Source organism: Xyrauchen texanus, chromosome 40, assembly GCF_025860055.1.
Source record: "Xyrauchen texanus isolate HMW12.3.18 chromosome 40, RBS_HiC_50CHRs, whole genome shotgun sequence".
Lineage (NCBI taxonomy): Eukaryota > Metazoa > Chordata > Actinopteri > Cypriniformes > Catostomidae > Xyrauchen > Xyrauchen texanus.
In genome coordinates this window covers 18,067,102-18,085,378 of record NC_068315.1, presented here as the reverse complement: position 1 = coordinate 18,085,378, position 18,277 = coordinate 18,067,102, and the positions used below count along the sequence as shown (strand labels likewise).

Here is an 18,277-nt window from a genome sequence, read left to right as displayed (position 1 = left end):
CATAGAGTATTTCCAAATATTTTAAGACAAGTTTGACTGGGTCTGGCACATGACAACATAATTTTTTCATTAAAAAAACAAACAGATTAAAAAGTGGCAATTTCAGTGCATATAGCAGCACCAAACAAAATTGCAAAAGTAAGGACTGTTTTCTAACATGTTTGTATGGAACCCCCAACATTGACGGAATACCAATGTGCACCAACATACATCGCCAACACCTTGGCGATCATCATATGTCATTGCCCCACCAATTTTACTTTTCTAGATTCTGGCCTTTTTTGTGCATGCCTCTTTTCAGTTTGACTTCAAAAACAGAGAATAACTAGATAATTAAAAGCTCATGTTTTCTTGCTTTGTTCACAGGCAGCACCACAGAATTAACATTTTTCAGGAAATCAACTTACAAACTGCTTACATTTAGTAGTGGAATAGGAGAAACTATTTTAATTAAAATTATATGTTCGATAATTACACACTTCACCTTTATATTCCTTTGCTTGCCCATGTATCAAAAACGATGCTTTTGCAGAAATATAAAGGTTCCCTGCTTTAATTTTTAGATCAGCAGAGATGTATTTTCACTGCTGGAACACCAGGCTTAAGAGTGCAAGAGAGATGTGTGTGTGTGTGTGTGTGTGTGTTTGTGTGGCAGATATAGAACAGATAACCAGAGAGTGAATGGGGAACAATAAACAGAAGACCACCACAGGACACAAACACTGAAAGCACATCGTAGAGAGCAAAGAATGATGAGCTAACAAAAAGGAGTGGCTGGAATTTTTCATCATTTATTTAAAAAAGTTTATTATATTTATTTTTTGTCTTTTTTATTTTCTTGATACCTGAGAGAATCTTTCAAAAGCTTTCCTTTCCAGTCTCATTTCAAACAGATGCGGTGTATACATACATCATGCCCGCTCTCTACTCACACTCTCATGGCTGGGTGCATTTAGCTCATAACTGAGCACTTAAACATAATCATCAACACAAAGCAAATGAAATGAAGTATCAACTTAAGGTAAACACACCAGACTTGAGGGATTTGACACCACAGTGTTGAGGGTGGCCAATTAAACTCAACGGTGTGGTTCTGCACCCCACTTGATTGAATGTTGTTCATTCGTTGACTGTTTCATTCAGATGCTGATTTGCATATTGCATTTACGATTCTCTCCACATGCTGTACAAGTACATTAAAACTGTCTGACTTCAGTACCATAGCTAATTAAATATGCCTCACTAATTTTAAAGCTCTGAGAGGGGAAAAGTTCAACTCGTGAAATAAAAGTTTATACACTTCAATAATCATTTTCCCAATTAGAATTTATGTCTTGTTTACCTATAAAAATGTCAATTAGTTTTTTTTTGTTAAGCCTAAACCTAACAAAACTTAGCAAGCTTTTTGCTTAAAAGAACCCCCAAAAAACAATGTGCTTCATTAGTAAATGTATCTTGCTTTAACCCTCCTGTTTTGTTCAGGTCATTTTTGACTCACATGTCAGAGTTTTTTTAGTGATTACTAGGGCCTTGCTAGGTGGTTGCTGGGGCATTCATAAATGTTTGCAAGACATAAGTAATTAAACATAATTCTGAATTTGTTTAAACATACAATAATAAAAAAAAATATTCGATTTTAGATTTAAATGTTTTTTTTTTTCCTCAAAATCTTTAATGTGAAAAACAAGCAATTGACATGGTATATATACTGTACTCTACAGGGTCAAAACAGTTGTTTGAGTGTTAAGTGTTAAGGATGTTCAAATAGTTAAGACAATGTGTTTTTTTGTCTACGTAAAAAAAATGAATAACTGGTTGACAAAAGTGAAAAAGCTTTATTAATCACCTCAGCTCATAGAGAATGTTTCATTCACCAGGGTTCATCGGTTTTCGAAACCAGCTATGTGTGTCTAAAGGGGTTGATGTTCACAGAATGGAACTGATTTTCATAAATTACATTTAGGAAAAAGTGCTTTTGTTGTCTAATAGGTAGTAGGCTACCAATCCACCAAACCATGAGACAGCGTTCAACGCAAACTCATACATACAAACACAAAAGCATGCTACTTGCAGGGCAGTCTCTCAATAGAGGATTACCAGTAGAAAGTTGAGTTACCATCTTTTCTTGCCTTGTCTATGAAACTGACTGACTGATGAACAATCTGACTGTGGCTCATTAAGTTGCAGTGGGTGGGACTTTGGGGGGTGGGAGTGTTTAAAAAGATGACTTCTCATTGGAACAACCAGCATGCTATCAGAGGGTAGAGCATTGCATAGACATTCTTGCTACAGGGCATTTTAAGAAATAAAACAATACCACCACCAAAGAAAACCAAAAATACTGCAAACAAAATAAATTCTCATTCTTTTCCCCCCACCTTTTTTTGGTCTTGATTTCCAGCAAAAATATCTCAACTTCCTTAAAACAAGATATATTTACCTGAGAAGCAAAACGACGAGACATCTAAGAAATAATTCATTAGGAATAAACTGAGGCTCGATTTTATTTGCATGTGCTGTCCGCACTGGTATAGCATCCGATTTACTGAAAGTGCACTTGACTACACTGCACATTTGGATTAGGTTCACTCAGATCAACACCCTTCTCCATTATTTGATCATTATTGATTACAATTAATTATTGCTGCCATGCTCAATAGAAAATGTGCACAAACATATATTTTTAATCAAATGCAGTTAATAATTTAAAAGTGCAATGTTAATTGCACCAGGTAAATAGCACAGACATTTGTAAATGAATCTAAAGTTATCTTAATTTACTTTAAGTAGAAAGTAGGGTGGATTGTGGGTGGGTAGAGAAGACGATGGAGGTTTTTGTCTTTAAATACGTCATGCAAATGTAGCGCAACAGTTAAGTGAACTCACCCCTTAGTCCCTTGGTTACACAAACATCTAGCAAAATTAGTAAGGGTTGTACTTAAAAAAAGAAGGAAAAAAATATTTTCCAATTATAAAAGAAAAATAAACGGTAAGAAAAGTAAACTTTGAATTATAATTTTTTTCCCCCATTGGCAGTCCCAGGCAAATCTTGTGGCCTTCTGTGCTAATTATTTTAGAAAATATGTAGAATTCAATTTAAAAAGTAAAATTTGTTAAATGAGTCGAGAGTACTACAGTCTTAATGTTTGCCAAAAGTATTATCACATTAGGTAAAATGATTAATAAACAAACATGCAAAGGACAGGGAATGTGTGGACATTTGTGAATTATGGGCATCCTCTGCGGAGATTTCTACGGAACACTGTGTGTGCAGATTCTGTATGGGCCTGCCCATTGCCAAATAGCGTTTTCTTGTTTTAAGCATTAATGTCACAAAATGTTATCATGTTTTTCTGAAAACTAGTTAATATTTTGTGTCATTTTGCTTTTGAAGTTAATTCATCTTGTAAAAATATGTAGAAAATAAGAAGGGAAAAATATATATATATTTTGCAGTGCAGTGTCTACTGTTGCCCTCCCTTCGGCGAATGTGTATGGACGTATGGAATCTGATTGGCAGTAGTTGGGCCAGTTAAGTGCTTTTGGGTACCGGACTATGCTTTTGGGGGTGATTAACAGCGAAAACCTATTCGCTACTCTCTGATGTTTCTTCATTGCTATACGTCCCCTAATCTATACCACTTCCTCCATTTCCCTGTCAGTGATCGGACCTATAGAATAGACATTACGTCTAGTAACCCTGTTTGGAAAGAGCAGTAGATATCTCTGTGGTTTGAGTGCGGGGCGGAGGCACGGGGTTGGATTGTTAAATTCACGGGGCACTTCCTCATATTTGTATTGAACATGCACGTTTGCGAGTGCACACAACGGTACACATACATTTCACTTTACAAATTGGGTTGCATTCGGGCCTCAACATCCAGCATATGACGTTTGCATATGGTTAACACAGTGATTTAACCTTTCGTTTTATATTTACATCCTTGGTTATGGCCAAAAATTACAAAACAAGGAAAAACACATAAAAACAAAACTGAATAAAGTATTGCACCTTGAAGATGGGCAATATATGCTTAGTAAGCTGTTTGTGTAACAACAGTTTGACAGCTATGTCCACTCTGCTGGTGACCTGTAGTGAGGTTCTAGTTCCCGGGCTTGGTTCCAGCCCAGTCCTGTCAGCTACATTCAATACCATGAAGTACTCTCTGCTGTCACAGATACACACAACTCCCTCTACAGCCTTCCTGCCATCCTGCATCCTGTCCGCTTCCATTACTGCCCATCACTTCACCGCAGACAGAGCCTTTCGGACAATACCACACAGGCTCATCTGTTTACTGGCTAATGTATGTACCTGGTGCAAATCAGAAACAGAATGGGCTCTGAAGGCTGAAGAAGGACGCTGTGCGCCTCTGCGATCACATGAGCGCGACAAGCACATACACCCCATCGTATAATTCAGCACATGCATTAGATACACTTTGACACAAGTGCCACACAGATCAGCACTCCTCCCAAGTTCATTTATGCTTTGTGTTGTGTGAGGTATGAGTAGATTGTGTTTCAGTTTTTTTTTTTATATTTTCAGTTTCTGTTGCATTATTTCGCATATTTACGTTTTTCTAGTATTCTATTATAAAAAAGAAAACAAAATATAAAAAAAGAATATATTCCTGTTTCTTGTTTTGTAAATTCCTCTTGATAAAAAGATGGACAAAAGACAGATACACAGACAAACAGAGCAGTTGACTTATCAATACAAACTATAGTGAGGTGAAAAAGAGGTGAAATCTAGTTTACACTGCACGCATGGTCAAAAAGTGACTACGGTTGTTGTTTTCTCTCTTACACAGATCAGATCCAAAACAAACAAACACATTTCAGTTTAAAAAAAAAAAGAAAGAACAAAACAAAAAGCACAATCAGCTCCAAGATATTAACTTTGTTTTGGAGTCATCTTTTTTTTTATTTGTTTTCTGGGTTTGTAATTCTTCTTTTATTATAACTTTTTTTCTCTTTCTATCTCTGGCAAAAAAAATAAAAAAATTAAATTGAAGGTAAAGCAGCATCAAAACCCCTGCCATAAACCAATCGGAACCACTGTCATCACTGTGTTTTCTTATTTTAAGATGAAATTCCATACCGGCATTTACAGAATGCTGTTTCTCTCTCATGGTTTCAGTCTGTTTGAGGTTTGTGGGTTCTCGCTCTCTCTCCGGGGCACACAACTGTCCACAAGTAGTAACATGGTTGTTCTGTTTCCACTTTCTGTGATGTCATAGGACCTCTGATTGGCTGTCTTCCTTTGCTTTGCAACCTCCCATTATAGAGCAAGAATGTAAAACTCCACTTCTCTCTCCAACTCTTGATACTCTCTTTCGATCTGATGCTAATCGTTCACATTCATTCGGTGCTGCCATTCTTTGCATGGCTAGGGTCGCTCCCTTGTCTCACAAGGGAAAGGCCCATTTCTGTTTGGTGTTCATTGAAAGCCACGACTGGCTTCAAGGGGAAGTGTGGGGGTGGGGGGCACAATGGTGTATGTATGTTTTTGAAAGTGTATGTTGGAGTCCTTGACTGTGGCATGACACTACAGCCCATACCTGGCATGTATGAGTGTTATGGTTAACTTAATACTGACACTGAGGGTGTGCTCGGGAGCACATGGACTTGTGGCCTCTGTTTGACAGAGAGTCCTTGGAAAGAGCTCATGTCTTGCATGCAACTGAGCTGCTGTGTGATTGAGGGGGCCCATCATGCCTTAGTGCAAAAACTCCATGGAGGGAGATGGGCCAAAGAAGGTACCTCGAGAACCAGGGGTTTAATTGTTTGTGAAGATTTGAATTGGCTCTTTCAAAGCTAAGTGCTTTCTTTCAACTTCTTGTTGCCCCACCTCCCCCACCCATTGCACATTCTCTCTGCCACCCTGAAAATTCCAGCTGACTCCTCACTCCACTTTCATAGATTTTTACAAACTACTGCTTGGTATTGGAAAGGTAATAGATAACAGTGATAGACCCAGTCGGTTTAGGCCTGGCCACCTCGGGTCCTTCATCTCCTCATACGTTTAACTGTAGTTGTCTCAACAGCGCCTCTTCATAGTCAGCGGCATGAACGGTTTAGTTCGCTTGTCTGCCGAAAAAATTAGCTTCCATTTTGACGGAAATTTCAAAGTGACACTTGGTCCCACATGAACAAAAAACAAAGAGACAAAACAAACCCCATACAGAATTGTTCTCTCAGCCCAGAGTAAAGGGAGCTCGGAGAAATCTGACAGGCTACAATGAGGAATGGAAGGCCCTCCTGTCTACAGTGGTATTTCAAATTAACTGAGGGAGAACTGAGAGAAAATGTGTTGTTTTTTTATGGCTGTCAGTGTGTGAATCTGTGTAGGTGCATGTATCCCTGCATGGGAAATCTAGCTAACAGTTGTGTTTTGGAACATGCTTGCTGGTTTCTAGCTGGTCTAAGGCCCTGTTTACACCTGTATTATACTGACACTGCCATTTACACCCGGTCAAAATATACTTTTCTTTTTACCACTTTTGTTCGGATTTCAGGGGAAGGGTCTCTGATTTATTCACCTTCCACACAAAAGAACAGGGTTGGATTCCCAGAAGGGCAGATCTCCTTTTGGTCTGATGGAATCCACTTACTCATAAAATGTACAGCTTTTTGTACTGTTATTTGCTTTGGAAAAAAGTGTCTGGTTAATGCATAAATATAATGTAAACATTTAAAATATAAATATAATGACCAGCTTAGTCCAGCTAAAAAACAGCTACCATGTTCTAAAACACATCTACAAGCTTAATCTGGATTTTCCAACACAGTAATTCCATGTGTGAGTAAATGTGTGTGTGTGTGTGTGTGTGTGTGTGTGTGTGGGAGGAGGCTGAGGGTAGCTGCCCTGTGTCCAGAGGTGAGGTAGAACCTGTCCTGTCTTGGAGCCACAGCCAGCCGGAGGTGTGCCCACATTTGAGGTAAAACAAAAACAAAAAGAAACATCGACATCAGCCCGACCGCCAGGGCTCATCAGGAGTGTGTGCGTGTGTGTTCACACAGACCGGGAAACAGTAGCATCTGGGCGGAACAAAAAGGGGCTGGACTGAACTCTCAAAGTCCTGCATGGGAGTCCAGAACTACAGCACCGCAGTGCACACAGTAAAAATGAGGCATTTGAGTTTTGAGGTGTGTGTTTGAGTATATCTGTGTGCGTGTGTGTGTGTGTGTGTGCTGGGTCTGGGAGGATGGTAACAGGCTCCCTCCCAACACCTGTAAAACATACAAATCAGTGCGAACCACAAGCGGGGTGCCTGTATTTCCAAGTCTTTTGTGAAATCTCTCCTGCACACTCTTTTTCTCTCTGCGTGACTTTGTTGGGAGAGAAAAGAGCTCGTTTATCATTCAGAACAGGCTAATCTGACGAAACACAAAGCCTGGACAAAGGTGAGTAGAACCACACACAAAGTTTTTAAGTGGCACCCCAGAATGTTCGCTTAACCGCCGACCGAAAGTTTCAAATGGTCTGTATCCTACAGAGGAGGGAGGGAGGGCATATTTTCGAAAGGTCCCAAATCATTTTGAGAAGCTTTATTTAAATATAGCACCTGATTTGGTTTAGAAATATCCTCCCACTTCGCACACAGGCTCAATGTAACTAGTAAGAGAATAATGAGGTCTGTTCAAAATGCTCCACGTTTGCGTGGAGCTCGACATAACAACACGTGAGCGACAAGATGCCGGCGGATACATTGCAATCTCACAAGAAGTCTTTTATTATGTAACTAAAATTAACTGACCACTTCGCAACCTGCTGAGAGGAATCGACACCAGCTGCAACATGGCATAAACCGCCAAAGCCCTCGCGTCTTGTCAGATGGCATAGAATTGCTCCTCCAGTTATGAGAAGTTGGTGTGACAGTAGTGCAGTGTCTGTATGCATACAAATGTATACAACCTCATTGGAGGTTGTGTCGCTCAGTAAGAACTACACTGTGTATGTGTGTATATTCTGTGTCTATAACTAAGGTGTTGGTAAACCAGTATAAGACATTATGCAGAGACAGAAGGGCCACCCGTAGGGAGTTTAGTGGATGGAGGGAGGGCTGAGTATTCTGTAAAAAGCAGAAAATAAAGTTGCCGACTAAGACCCCTGTATGAAAGCTGTTCTGATGATGACTCCTGCTGCTGGTGAGATTTGGTGCATGGAGTGGGGTGACAGGGGGTGAGGAACACGAGTTCAAAAACGTTCCTGATTCCCGATCTCCTCACACCTCCTGATCCTCGAAGACCTCCAGGAAGAGTGGGGGGAAGAGTTCAGTGGGGCACTCCACCTTCATGTGAAGGAAGCGGCTGGCGTGGCAGGCTCCGATCATGCGTAGGTCCGTCACCTTCATCAGCAGCTTGGGCCAGAAATGGGGAATGTTGTGCTTGCGATAGTTGATGTAGTGTTCGAACGCCAGGAGATACATCTCCTGACACTTCTCAATCTTTTCCACACATGTCAGGCCTGTGCGATCTACAGAAGAGGAGAGGATACTCATTAGAGCCCTACGACTACTATTAAGCAAATCTCAATTATATAAAAAAAAAAATAAAGAATATTGTACAGAAATCCAGTCAGAAATTATGTGTGTAATCTTTTTTAATGTTAAAATGCAGACTCCTACTTCAGCTTAATATGTAGAGACAACTACAAATAATTCACTCATAGGTTGATTCCCTTGAAAATACTGGGGCTTAGAAGTGTTTTTAAAATACTGTTAAAACAATGGCTTGAGATTGTGCACCAAAAATATCACAAAAAAATAAGTTTATTAAGTTTCAAACTATAAAATAAAAGATATTTTGTTCAAAATTAAGAAAAAATGTGTTTGGACACTTTCTGGTTGTCAAACTTTGTGGAAAATGTTAATAGTTAATGGGATGATCTACACCTGTGGTTAATCTGCAAGGATGCCGGTGAGAACTTCAGGGGAACTCAAATCATATGCAGTGAAATTTAGACATTTTGAAGTGTGACTTAAGTGTCTAAAAGTGTCCTTAAACTCTTTGGGTCCACTGTATATTAGGGATGGGACAATATATGAAATTCCGAAACACCCCCCCAAAAAAACATATAGGCAAAACTCAATATTGTGGCATTTGCAACATAATTTTCTGTCCATGTGATCATAAATGAAATGTCAAAATCTCTGTCGCTTTTTGAAGTGCTTAAGGTGCTTGAATATATTACTAATGTAAGTACTGTAATACCTGGAAAATCACCTTGTTTTATTCAAAAGTGCTTGAGATTAAAAAAGAAAATGTCTTCTGTGTAATGCGTGTCCATCAAAGATGAGATCAACAAACTCAACTTTCATTGAAGTGTCTTATAATTTCACTTCTGATCTTTAGTTAGTTGCTAATCAAAAAGTAAAAAGAAACATAAATTTTAAGCACACATAGCATGAATGTGGTAAAGAAACCGAGACAATTATCTTGCGTTAATGTTCGTAGAACCGGAGACCGTAGTTGAACTCCTAAAGAGACTTTTTGCGTTTTTTATACAAATTAATGTACTCAATGTAAAAACATGTAAATTGTGCACATTATTTTACCCAGTGACAGCTCATATCACTGTTATATATACAATTTCATGATTTAATATTAATTAATAGAATATAGAATTTTTCTACTTTAAAAAAAAAATAGAAAATGTGATTATAATAATAACAAACAAATATATATAAATATACATAAAGAAAATACCCTTTCACATACTTTTTCAGGACAGGTTCTGTTCAGTGCTTTTGCTTGCTCTTCAACTGATCTTCCAGAATCTAGCCAACTATTTTTGAAGGTTTATTTGTTTTTGTATAGAGAAAAGTATGTGAGAAACGTCTCGGGTTACATGTGTAACCCTTGTTCCCTGAAAAAGGCGGAACGAGATGTTGCGCTGCTAAGCGCTAGGGGAACAGCTTTAGCTGTGAGCCGAGCTGAATAAATGTGTGGAACACGTCAATGAACATTGACCAGAATTTATAGCCTCGGCTGATGTAATCATTAGATGCACCTGAGGCCAGGCTATAAATGGATACGTCACCAGGTGTCGTCAGATACTTCTTTTTGAAGAGCAGTCCTGGGACGTCCCAGTGCGGCAAAGCAGCGCAACATCTCGTTCCGCCTTTTTCAGGGAACAAGGGTTACACATGTAACCCGAGACGTTCCCTTTACAAAAGGCTTCACTACGATGTTGCGCTGCTAAGCGTAGGGGAACGCAATACCCACGCCGCCGCACTTGGGGCTGTCCGGACCCCTACGGTTGTGCAGTGTACTCACAAAAACGCGAGAGGTCTCAGACATGAGCTTCAGATGTCGACTCAAGGGCATAAGAGCCCGGAGTAGCATAAACATCTAAACCATTCAATTTTGATGAATGTGTGCGGAGAGGACCAGCCTGCCGCATCACAAACTTGTTCAGGCATGAGCTGAGATGTCGACTCAAGGGCATAAGAGCCCGGAGTAGCAAAGCATCTAACCCATAAAGTTCGATGAATGTGTGCGAAGAGAACCCTGTCGCAACACAAACTTGTCATAAAAACTGATGAATGTGAGCGGAGAGGACCAGCCTGCCGCATCACAAACCTGTTCAGGCATGAGCTGAGATGTCGACTCAAGGGCATAGGAACCCGGAGTAGCAAAGCATCTAACCCATAAAGCTTGATGAATGTGTGCGAAGAGAACCCTGTCGCACCACAAACTTGTCATAAAAACTGATGAATGTGAGCGGAGAGGACCAGCCTGCCGCATCACAAACTTGTTCAGGTATGAGCTGAGATGTCGACTCAAGGGCATAAGAGCCCGGAGTGCAGAACATCCAAACTAAAAAGTCCAATGAATGTGTGCGGAGAGGACAACCTGCCGCATCACACACTTAGTTTAGGCATGGGCTGAGATGCCGACTCAAGGGCATAAGAGCCCGGAGTAGCAAAGCATCTAGCCCATAAAGTTCGATGAATGTGTGCGAAGAGAACCCTATCGCACCACAAACCTGTCATAAAAACTGATGAATGTGAGCGGAGAGGGCCAGCCTGCCGCATCACAAACTTGTTCAGGTATGAGCTGAGATGTCGACTCAAGGGCATAAGAGCCCGGAGTGCAGAACATCCAAACTAAAAAGTCCAATGAATGTGTGCGGAGAGGACAACCTGCCGCATCACACACTTGTTTAGGCATGGGCTGAGATGCCGACTCAAGGGCATAAGAGCCCGGAGTAGCAAAGCATCTAGCCCATAAAGTTCGATGAATGTGTGCGAAGAGAACCCTGTCGCAACACAAACTTGTCATAAAAACTGATGAATGTGAGCGGAGAGGACAAGCCTGCCGCATCACAAACTTGTTCAGGCATGAGCTGAGATGTCGACACAAAGGCATAAGAGCCCGGAGTAGCAAAGCATCTAACCCATAAAGTTTGATGAATGTGTGCGAAGAGAACCCTATCGCACCACAAACCTGTCATAAAAACTGATGAATGTGAGCGGAGAGGGCCAGCCTGCCACATCACAAACTTGTTCAGGTATGAGCTGAGATGTCGACTCAAGGGCATAAGAGCCCGGAGTGCAGAACATCCAAACTAAAAAGGTGCAATGAATGTGTGCGGAGGGGACAACCTGCCGCATCACAAACTTGTTTAGGCATGGGCTGAGATGTCGACTCAAGGACATAAGAGTCCGGAGTAGCAAAGCATCTAACCCATAAAGTTCGATGAATGTGTGCTGAAGAGAACCCTATCGCAACACAAACTTGTCATAAAAACTGATGAATGTGAGCGGAGAGGACCAGCCTGCCGCATCACAAACTTGTCCAGACATGAGCTTGAGATGTCGACTCAAGGGCATAAGAGCCCGGAGTGGCAAAACATCCAAACTATAAAAATCCAATGAATGTGTGCGGAGAGGACAACCTGCCGCATCACAAACTTGCTGCAGAGGGAGACCTCTAGCCAAGGTTTTAGAGGAGGAGAGCCCTCTGGTAGAGTGCGCCCTGAAACCTACTGGCGAAGCTTGACCGCTGCCTCGTAGGCCCGGGCAATAATGAGGATGCCTCTTTGAGGGCACCCCGCCCACCAAGCCGTGGCAAACCGCAGTGGCCACATAGAACCTGGCAGTGGCGAGGCAAGTGCCCGCTGACAGTTCTTTTACAGAAAATCCAGAACTGAAACAAACTGGCAGTTAGCTGGTTCTGTAATAAGAACTTTAGTAGAAGGAAACGCATGCAGGTGCATTTGCGTTACTACGTTCAGCCCCTCCCAAGGGGAGGGGAGGGGGACTGGGCAACTCGGGAGAAGTAGAGGAGACATTGCGCTATCAACAGAGGCGAAGAGGTCCTCTTCTGCCCTGTAAAATCTACCCAGATCAGTTCCAAGTGGAGGGAGCCCTAGCACTTGAAATGGTCTCAATAACCTCAAGCGAAAACCCTGTGAACCTCATTTGGTACCCTTAGGGGCCAGACATGAAAGGTTTCACAATTCGGGCCGGGGATGAAATATCGTCCCCTGTGCCTGAGACAGAAGGTCCCTCCTGTCCAGAATCGCCCAAGGCGAGCCGTCGAGGAGAGATATAATTTCTGAGAACCAAATCCTGTTCGGCCAGTGAGGCGCTATCAGTAAGAGGCAAGACCCTTGCTGGCTGAACTCTGGCTAAGACTCCCGGAGCAGAGAAACCGGGGAAAAGCATACCGACACATTCTGGGCCATGTATGCGCCATCGCGTCCAGACCCAGGGGGCTGGGTGACTCAGAGAGAAGTAGAGGGACATTACGCAGTCTCTTGAGAGGCTGAAGAGGTCCACTTCTGCTCTGTAAAACCTCTCCCAAATTTGTTGTACTACCTCGGGGTGGAGTTTCCACTCGCCCCTCGGTATGTTCTGTCTGGACAGCAAATCTGCTCCCACATTTAGGCGTCCAGGGATGTAAATTGCCCTGAGTGACAGGAGCTTGCCCTGGGCCCAAAGGAGAATCCGACGTGTCAGAAATACAGCTGACAAGAACGTGGGTCTCCTTGATGATTTATGTAAGAGGCTACCGCTGTATTGTCCACCCGCACCAAGACATGGCAGCCTCAGGAGGAGGTATTTCAGGGCCAGAAATACAGCCATCAACCCGAGACAGTGACTGTGACAACCGAGCTGACGACCCTCCTATCCCCTTAAGCTGGACGACCACTTAAGGCCGCTACCCCGCCCGTCAGGGAGGCGTCTGTCGTTAGCAGTCTGCGACAACAAGACCTGTAGTGGGACCCAAGGCAGAAAACCGGGGTCTGAACCACATAGAAAGGGAACGAAGCCTGAGGCGCGTAACCCTATTTAGCCCAGGGGTTTTGGCCCTTGGAAGAAATCCCACGGCTTTTGGCCACAACAAAAACGGTCTCATAAGCAGAAGGTCCAGAGGGATCACCGTGGACGCGTTCGCCCTGAGACCTGGAAATCGTTGATACTGATAACAGTGCAACCTAGCCTGACTTTGCTCAGGGTGATCTGAATGGACTCAATCCTAGCGGGAGACAGTTGTGCCCGCATAGTGATTGAACTCCATACGATGCCCCGATAGACAGTGTTCTGAGTGGGAGAGAGGACGCTTTTCTTGGCGTTGAGCCTCAACCCCAGAGAAACAGATGAGCTAAGACGATGTCCCTGTGCTGAACTGCCAGTTCCTGGAACTGCGCTAGGATCAGCCAGTCGTCTACGTAATTCAGAATGCAGATGCCCCGGAGTCGCAAGGAGCCAGCGCTACATCATGCATTGTGAATGTGCGGGTAAAAAGGGCTAGGCTGGGTGAAAGAACCTGACCCTGGAAGACTTCGCCCCCGGAAGTGAACCTCAGGAACTTTCCATGTTGTGGCAGAACTTCTAAATGAAGTATAGAAGTGCGTCATAAGATCGATGGTGACCAGCCAAACGAGTTGTAGGGCTTGAGACACGACCGTCTTGACAGGCATCATCTTGGACTTGAACACCCACGGGTAGTTCAAGCTTAAGATCTAAGCCAGACGCCACCCCTCACCCTCCATGGGAAACGGGAAGTATTTAGTGTAATAACCTAACTGTCTCTCTGGAAGGGGAACACATACCATGGCCCCTTTAACCAGGAGATTGAGAGTTTTTTTTTTTTTTACAAAAAAGAAATCCGGTTTACGGTAGTGAGAACACGCCGTTGAAACACGGAAAAGCGGCGAGAGAATTAAATCCTGACGCCCTTATAAGACCCACAGAAAAGGATATATCAGGCAGAAGTTTCCACGCTGCCAGGATCTCTGAGATGGGTATTATATTTTAACACTTCCTGTTGAGGGGTTGTCGGGTGTTTCGCGTCCTGAATAAAATGCAGGAACAGCGAAAACACCCAATTTTGACGGAAGCCTCTGCAACCCGAAACACCAAGAGGTGGCGGGAATGGAGGGGCTTCGAGGGGGTACCGGGAGGGGTGAAGTGAAGCACGCGCCCGTCCCGAGGGAGCTACCCCTAATCTAGGCGCAAGACCGTCAGGGTCTTCTCTTACTAGAATTTATAGTCCTGAGGGCTGGCAAGGGTGGCGAGACTGTCCCCAATCCCTGGGAGGAGGAGCACGACTCGCCACGCTTTGCTTTTGAGCCTCCCTTCAGTCAGGACCGAGGTGGGTCTGAGGCTTGCTCGTCAAGCGCAGAACCCACACTCAGGTCATCCAGGAGGTCAGCCTGGTATGCCTGAAAAACAGCATAGTGTGCAGAGCAGCACCAGCCTGACCTGCTGCTTGATAAGCCCTTCCCACTAAAGTGGAGGTTGTCCTATAAGGCTTTGAGGGAGAGAGGGCTTCTTAAGTGACGATGTCGAGCCCGGCGAGAGATAGCCCGCAAGCGTCTCTTCGACCGGCGGCATCACTGAATACCCCCGTGCCTCAGCACCCACGATAGTCGAATATAATGACGTCGAGGGTATGTGAACACGGGAAGAAAATATATATATATATATATATATATATATATTTTTTTTTTAGGGGTTCTCCATGAGCGAAAAAGCTCTTCAAGGAGGTTATCAAAGAAAGGGAAGGGACCCATGAGGCGTTCCCTTTCTTAGACTGGAAGATAAAATCTATCCCCTAATTGGAGCGTTTGGGGTCTCTTTTCGCGTGGCCAGTCCAATCTGGCAACAGCACGAGTAACAACATCGAGCAATTCCTCCGTAGATTTTTTATTGCGGACGGAAAGCTCGGAGGCGGAAGAGAATAGCGATCCACCTCATGATCCGAAGAAGCGTTGGAACGCGCCGAGATCATGTGAAGGACCAGCTGGGTTTGGGGAGAGAGTGAGAGAAAGGGATCAACCCGTCTCTTGCTCCTCAGCCAAATCCATGCACGAGCCCCACGAACGATCTTTTCGTGAGTGCTGACTCCGGAAGCAAGCGAGGCGAGCACGCCCTGCTGCAACGCAGAGCAGCGTGCTCTACCCCCAAACAAACAGCAAAAACTGATGTGTGCCGTCTTCAGCTATAGAGCAAGAAGAGGGGAACACGCACCGTTTGCTTTCAGTCATTCTCTCTTTCTTTTTTTTTTTTAGATATATATATATATATATATATATATATATATATATATATATATATATATAATATTTTCTAAACAGAAGAGAAAAATAGAACAACGTTCACTGCACACTGCCTAACTGAATCTATCTCCTAACAGAGGAAAGAAAGTTTTGACAGGGTGTGTGAAACACACAGAAACAGAATCGCTCTGAAAAAAGAGTTTCTGACGACACCTGGTGACGTATCCATTTATAGCCTGGCCTCAGGTGCATCTAATGATTACATCAGCCGAGGCTATAAATTCCGGTCAATGTTCATTGACGTGTTCCACACATTTATTCAGCTCGGCTCACAGCTAAAGCTGTTCCCCTAGTGCTTAGCAGCGCAACATCGTAGTGAAGCCTTTTGTAAAGGGAACTCTTATTATTTGAACTTTGAGAATTTACATTGTGTTTTAAAGAACTTTATTCTGTTGAGAAATGATAATGTGGATTTTGCTAAAACAAATTCAAAAGAATACATGCAATTTTCTGTCATTATTTATTATCTAAGTGTTATTATACCGAATCAAGATTATATCAAATTGTGAACCTCATTTCGGACATCAAAGCGAATCATGAGATTACTAAATCGTCCCATTTCTACTGTATATGTGCAGGAGAGCAATTATAGGTTATGTTCCCCTGGTGTCCTCTCACCTGAGCTCATAAGTAGTACAGCTTGTAGCAGTGCCACCTCGGAGTCATCCAAATTAAACTGCGCCAGGCTCTTGCCCAAGTCGAAGATGGCGTCCGACACCACACCCAGCCCTCCATTCTTCAGCTGCTCTCGTTTAACAGCCATCTCTCCACTGAGGGTCAGGGTCTCGCTTTCTGGGTCATACCGAACTGCAGCACGTAGGGACATGATCTCCATACAGCAGCCCTTCAGCAAGATGATCTGATCCTCACAAGGCAGCTAGACAGATTACAAATCACACCATAATGCATATTTATATCCACTTATAATGGGGATGTGCAAAACAAATAAAACTGACTAGCTGGTGGGTTGACTAGTTGACTAATTAGTCTTATAAACCCTGAATAATTACACCTATTTCTGGTTCACTTGAGCCCAAACATTTGCATTTTTCTAGTGAAGTTTACGTAAAACACGTTCTTGGGTTCAAAAACAGCTAGACAGTGAGCAAAGGAATGAAACAGAATGCACGCATCTCGAGAAGCTCTTATAAAAGTTGGATATTTTTAACTCAACACAGCATTTTAAAAATGCAGGGCCCTATTTTAAGAGCGCTAGCATTAAGCGCTGCACTACGCGATAAGTCACATGCACCAAGTCATTGTATATGTTAATTAATTTTTGGTATTTTCATGCAAGCATGCGCCAAGTCTAGGAATTGTGCAGATTAAGCGCTAATGGACTGGGTCTCCGGATATTTCACCATGTGCGTACTATTATATAGTCTATATTCTGTCAAACAACAGTGCTATAAACAAAGACAGCACAATCACAAGAAGTTGGTAGTGTAAATGGTTAATATGCATTACAGCAAATTATGGCTAGTATTAAGTATTGTATTGGCCTTTCAGCTTATGCTGTGGATTTTTGCACGCACTTCACTTCTACCAGTCGATTTTGCTTTAAAAAATGTATCCATTTATTGAAACACAAAAACATTAACCAAAATGATTTCTTAATTCAAAATTACACTTCAAACGAAACAAAAATATAATAAAAATAACAAAGTGGTCAAAAACATCCTATTTAACCACAGCGCAAAATCCAAACATTTTATATTTTCAGAGTTTGGATATGCAGTTTATTAACCACCTGCTGGTGGAATCTACAAACTACAAAAGCAGAAACTGAGATTAGACTTGGTTCTGAAAAGTCTTAACACAATTACCTATTTCTCAGGAAATTAGCAAACTTCATTAACATATAATGCACCCACAGTTTGCGCGCATAGCATACACCCACAGATAGCGCAAACACTTCCACCCAAGGCAACTTTGCAATTAGCACTCTCATGAAAATGAGATAAATTGCACACGCTTATTATTCTAAACTCTACGCAATGGCCAAATATGTCCATCTGAATATGTCTGGCTGTAGCGGCAGCACCTAAAAAGTGGATGAATTTAAAGATGCAATTTTTCTGATATGGTTTTACCATGAAAACTGCCTAACAGCTAAAGAACAGCAGGCTGTCAGCATGCTAATTAATGCACTGTCATTAAAAAATATTAAATACACATAACAAAAAATCGATATAAACAAACAAGTAATCGGGACACATCCCTATCATCTAAAGGCCAAACATCTTGTGTGATGTTGTCCTAAGGCCTAAATCCTTGAAAAACGACTTTATTTTGTCAATAAAGTTAGTAGATTCTTGTATGCATCTCGAATATTTTGGCATACTGGTCAAGTCAGACAACTCAAACACTAAGGACAAAAAATGTAGGGAATCTTGCAGCAAAGTTAAATAATGTTTACACTGACATTTCATGAACGTTTCACATCAGTTACACAAGCAACATGGTTCAGTCAGGTGGCAGATGAGCATAAATTATTCCCTTACTATGTGTAATTATTACTTTTTTGCTTTTCAGTGTGTGTAGATGTATATAATATAAAATGTGGAAACAGAGGAGGCATAACACTCAGTGTAGAAATAAACATGGAGGCAGTGGATACGTATTATAGTGTCAATTTATGGTGTAGACAATAACAATTTTGCTGCCATAAGTGTGTTGTGTAGTCTACTGTGCAAG

General features: G+C 42.2%; 1 protein-coding gene across 2 annotated transcripts in view; it reads right to left on the bottom strand.

Annotated features, from left to right (window-relative positions):
- Positions 1-289: 289 nt before the first annotated feature.
- LOC127633243 (thyroid hormone receptor alpha-like) overlaps positions 290-18,277 on the bottom strand; it is a 203,768-nt gene continuing 185,780 nt past the window's right edge. For both annotated transcript variants that reach the window (XM_052112190.1, XM_052112191.1), the window contains 2 exons: positions 16,199-16,457; positions 290-8,482 (listed from right to left, as the gene is read on the bottom strand). In XM_052112190.1, coding sequence (XP_051968150.1) covers positions 8,232-8,482; positions 16,199-16,457 — 510 coding nt within the window. In that variant the 3' untranslated portion in view covers positions 290-8,231. The remainder of the gene's footprint in view (positions 8,483-16,198; positions 16,458-18,277) is intronic.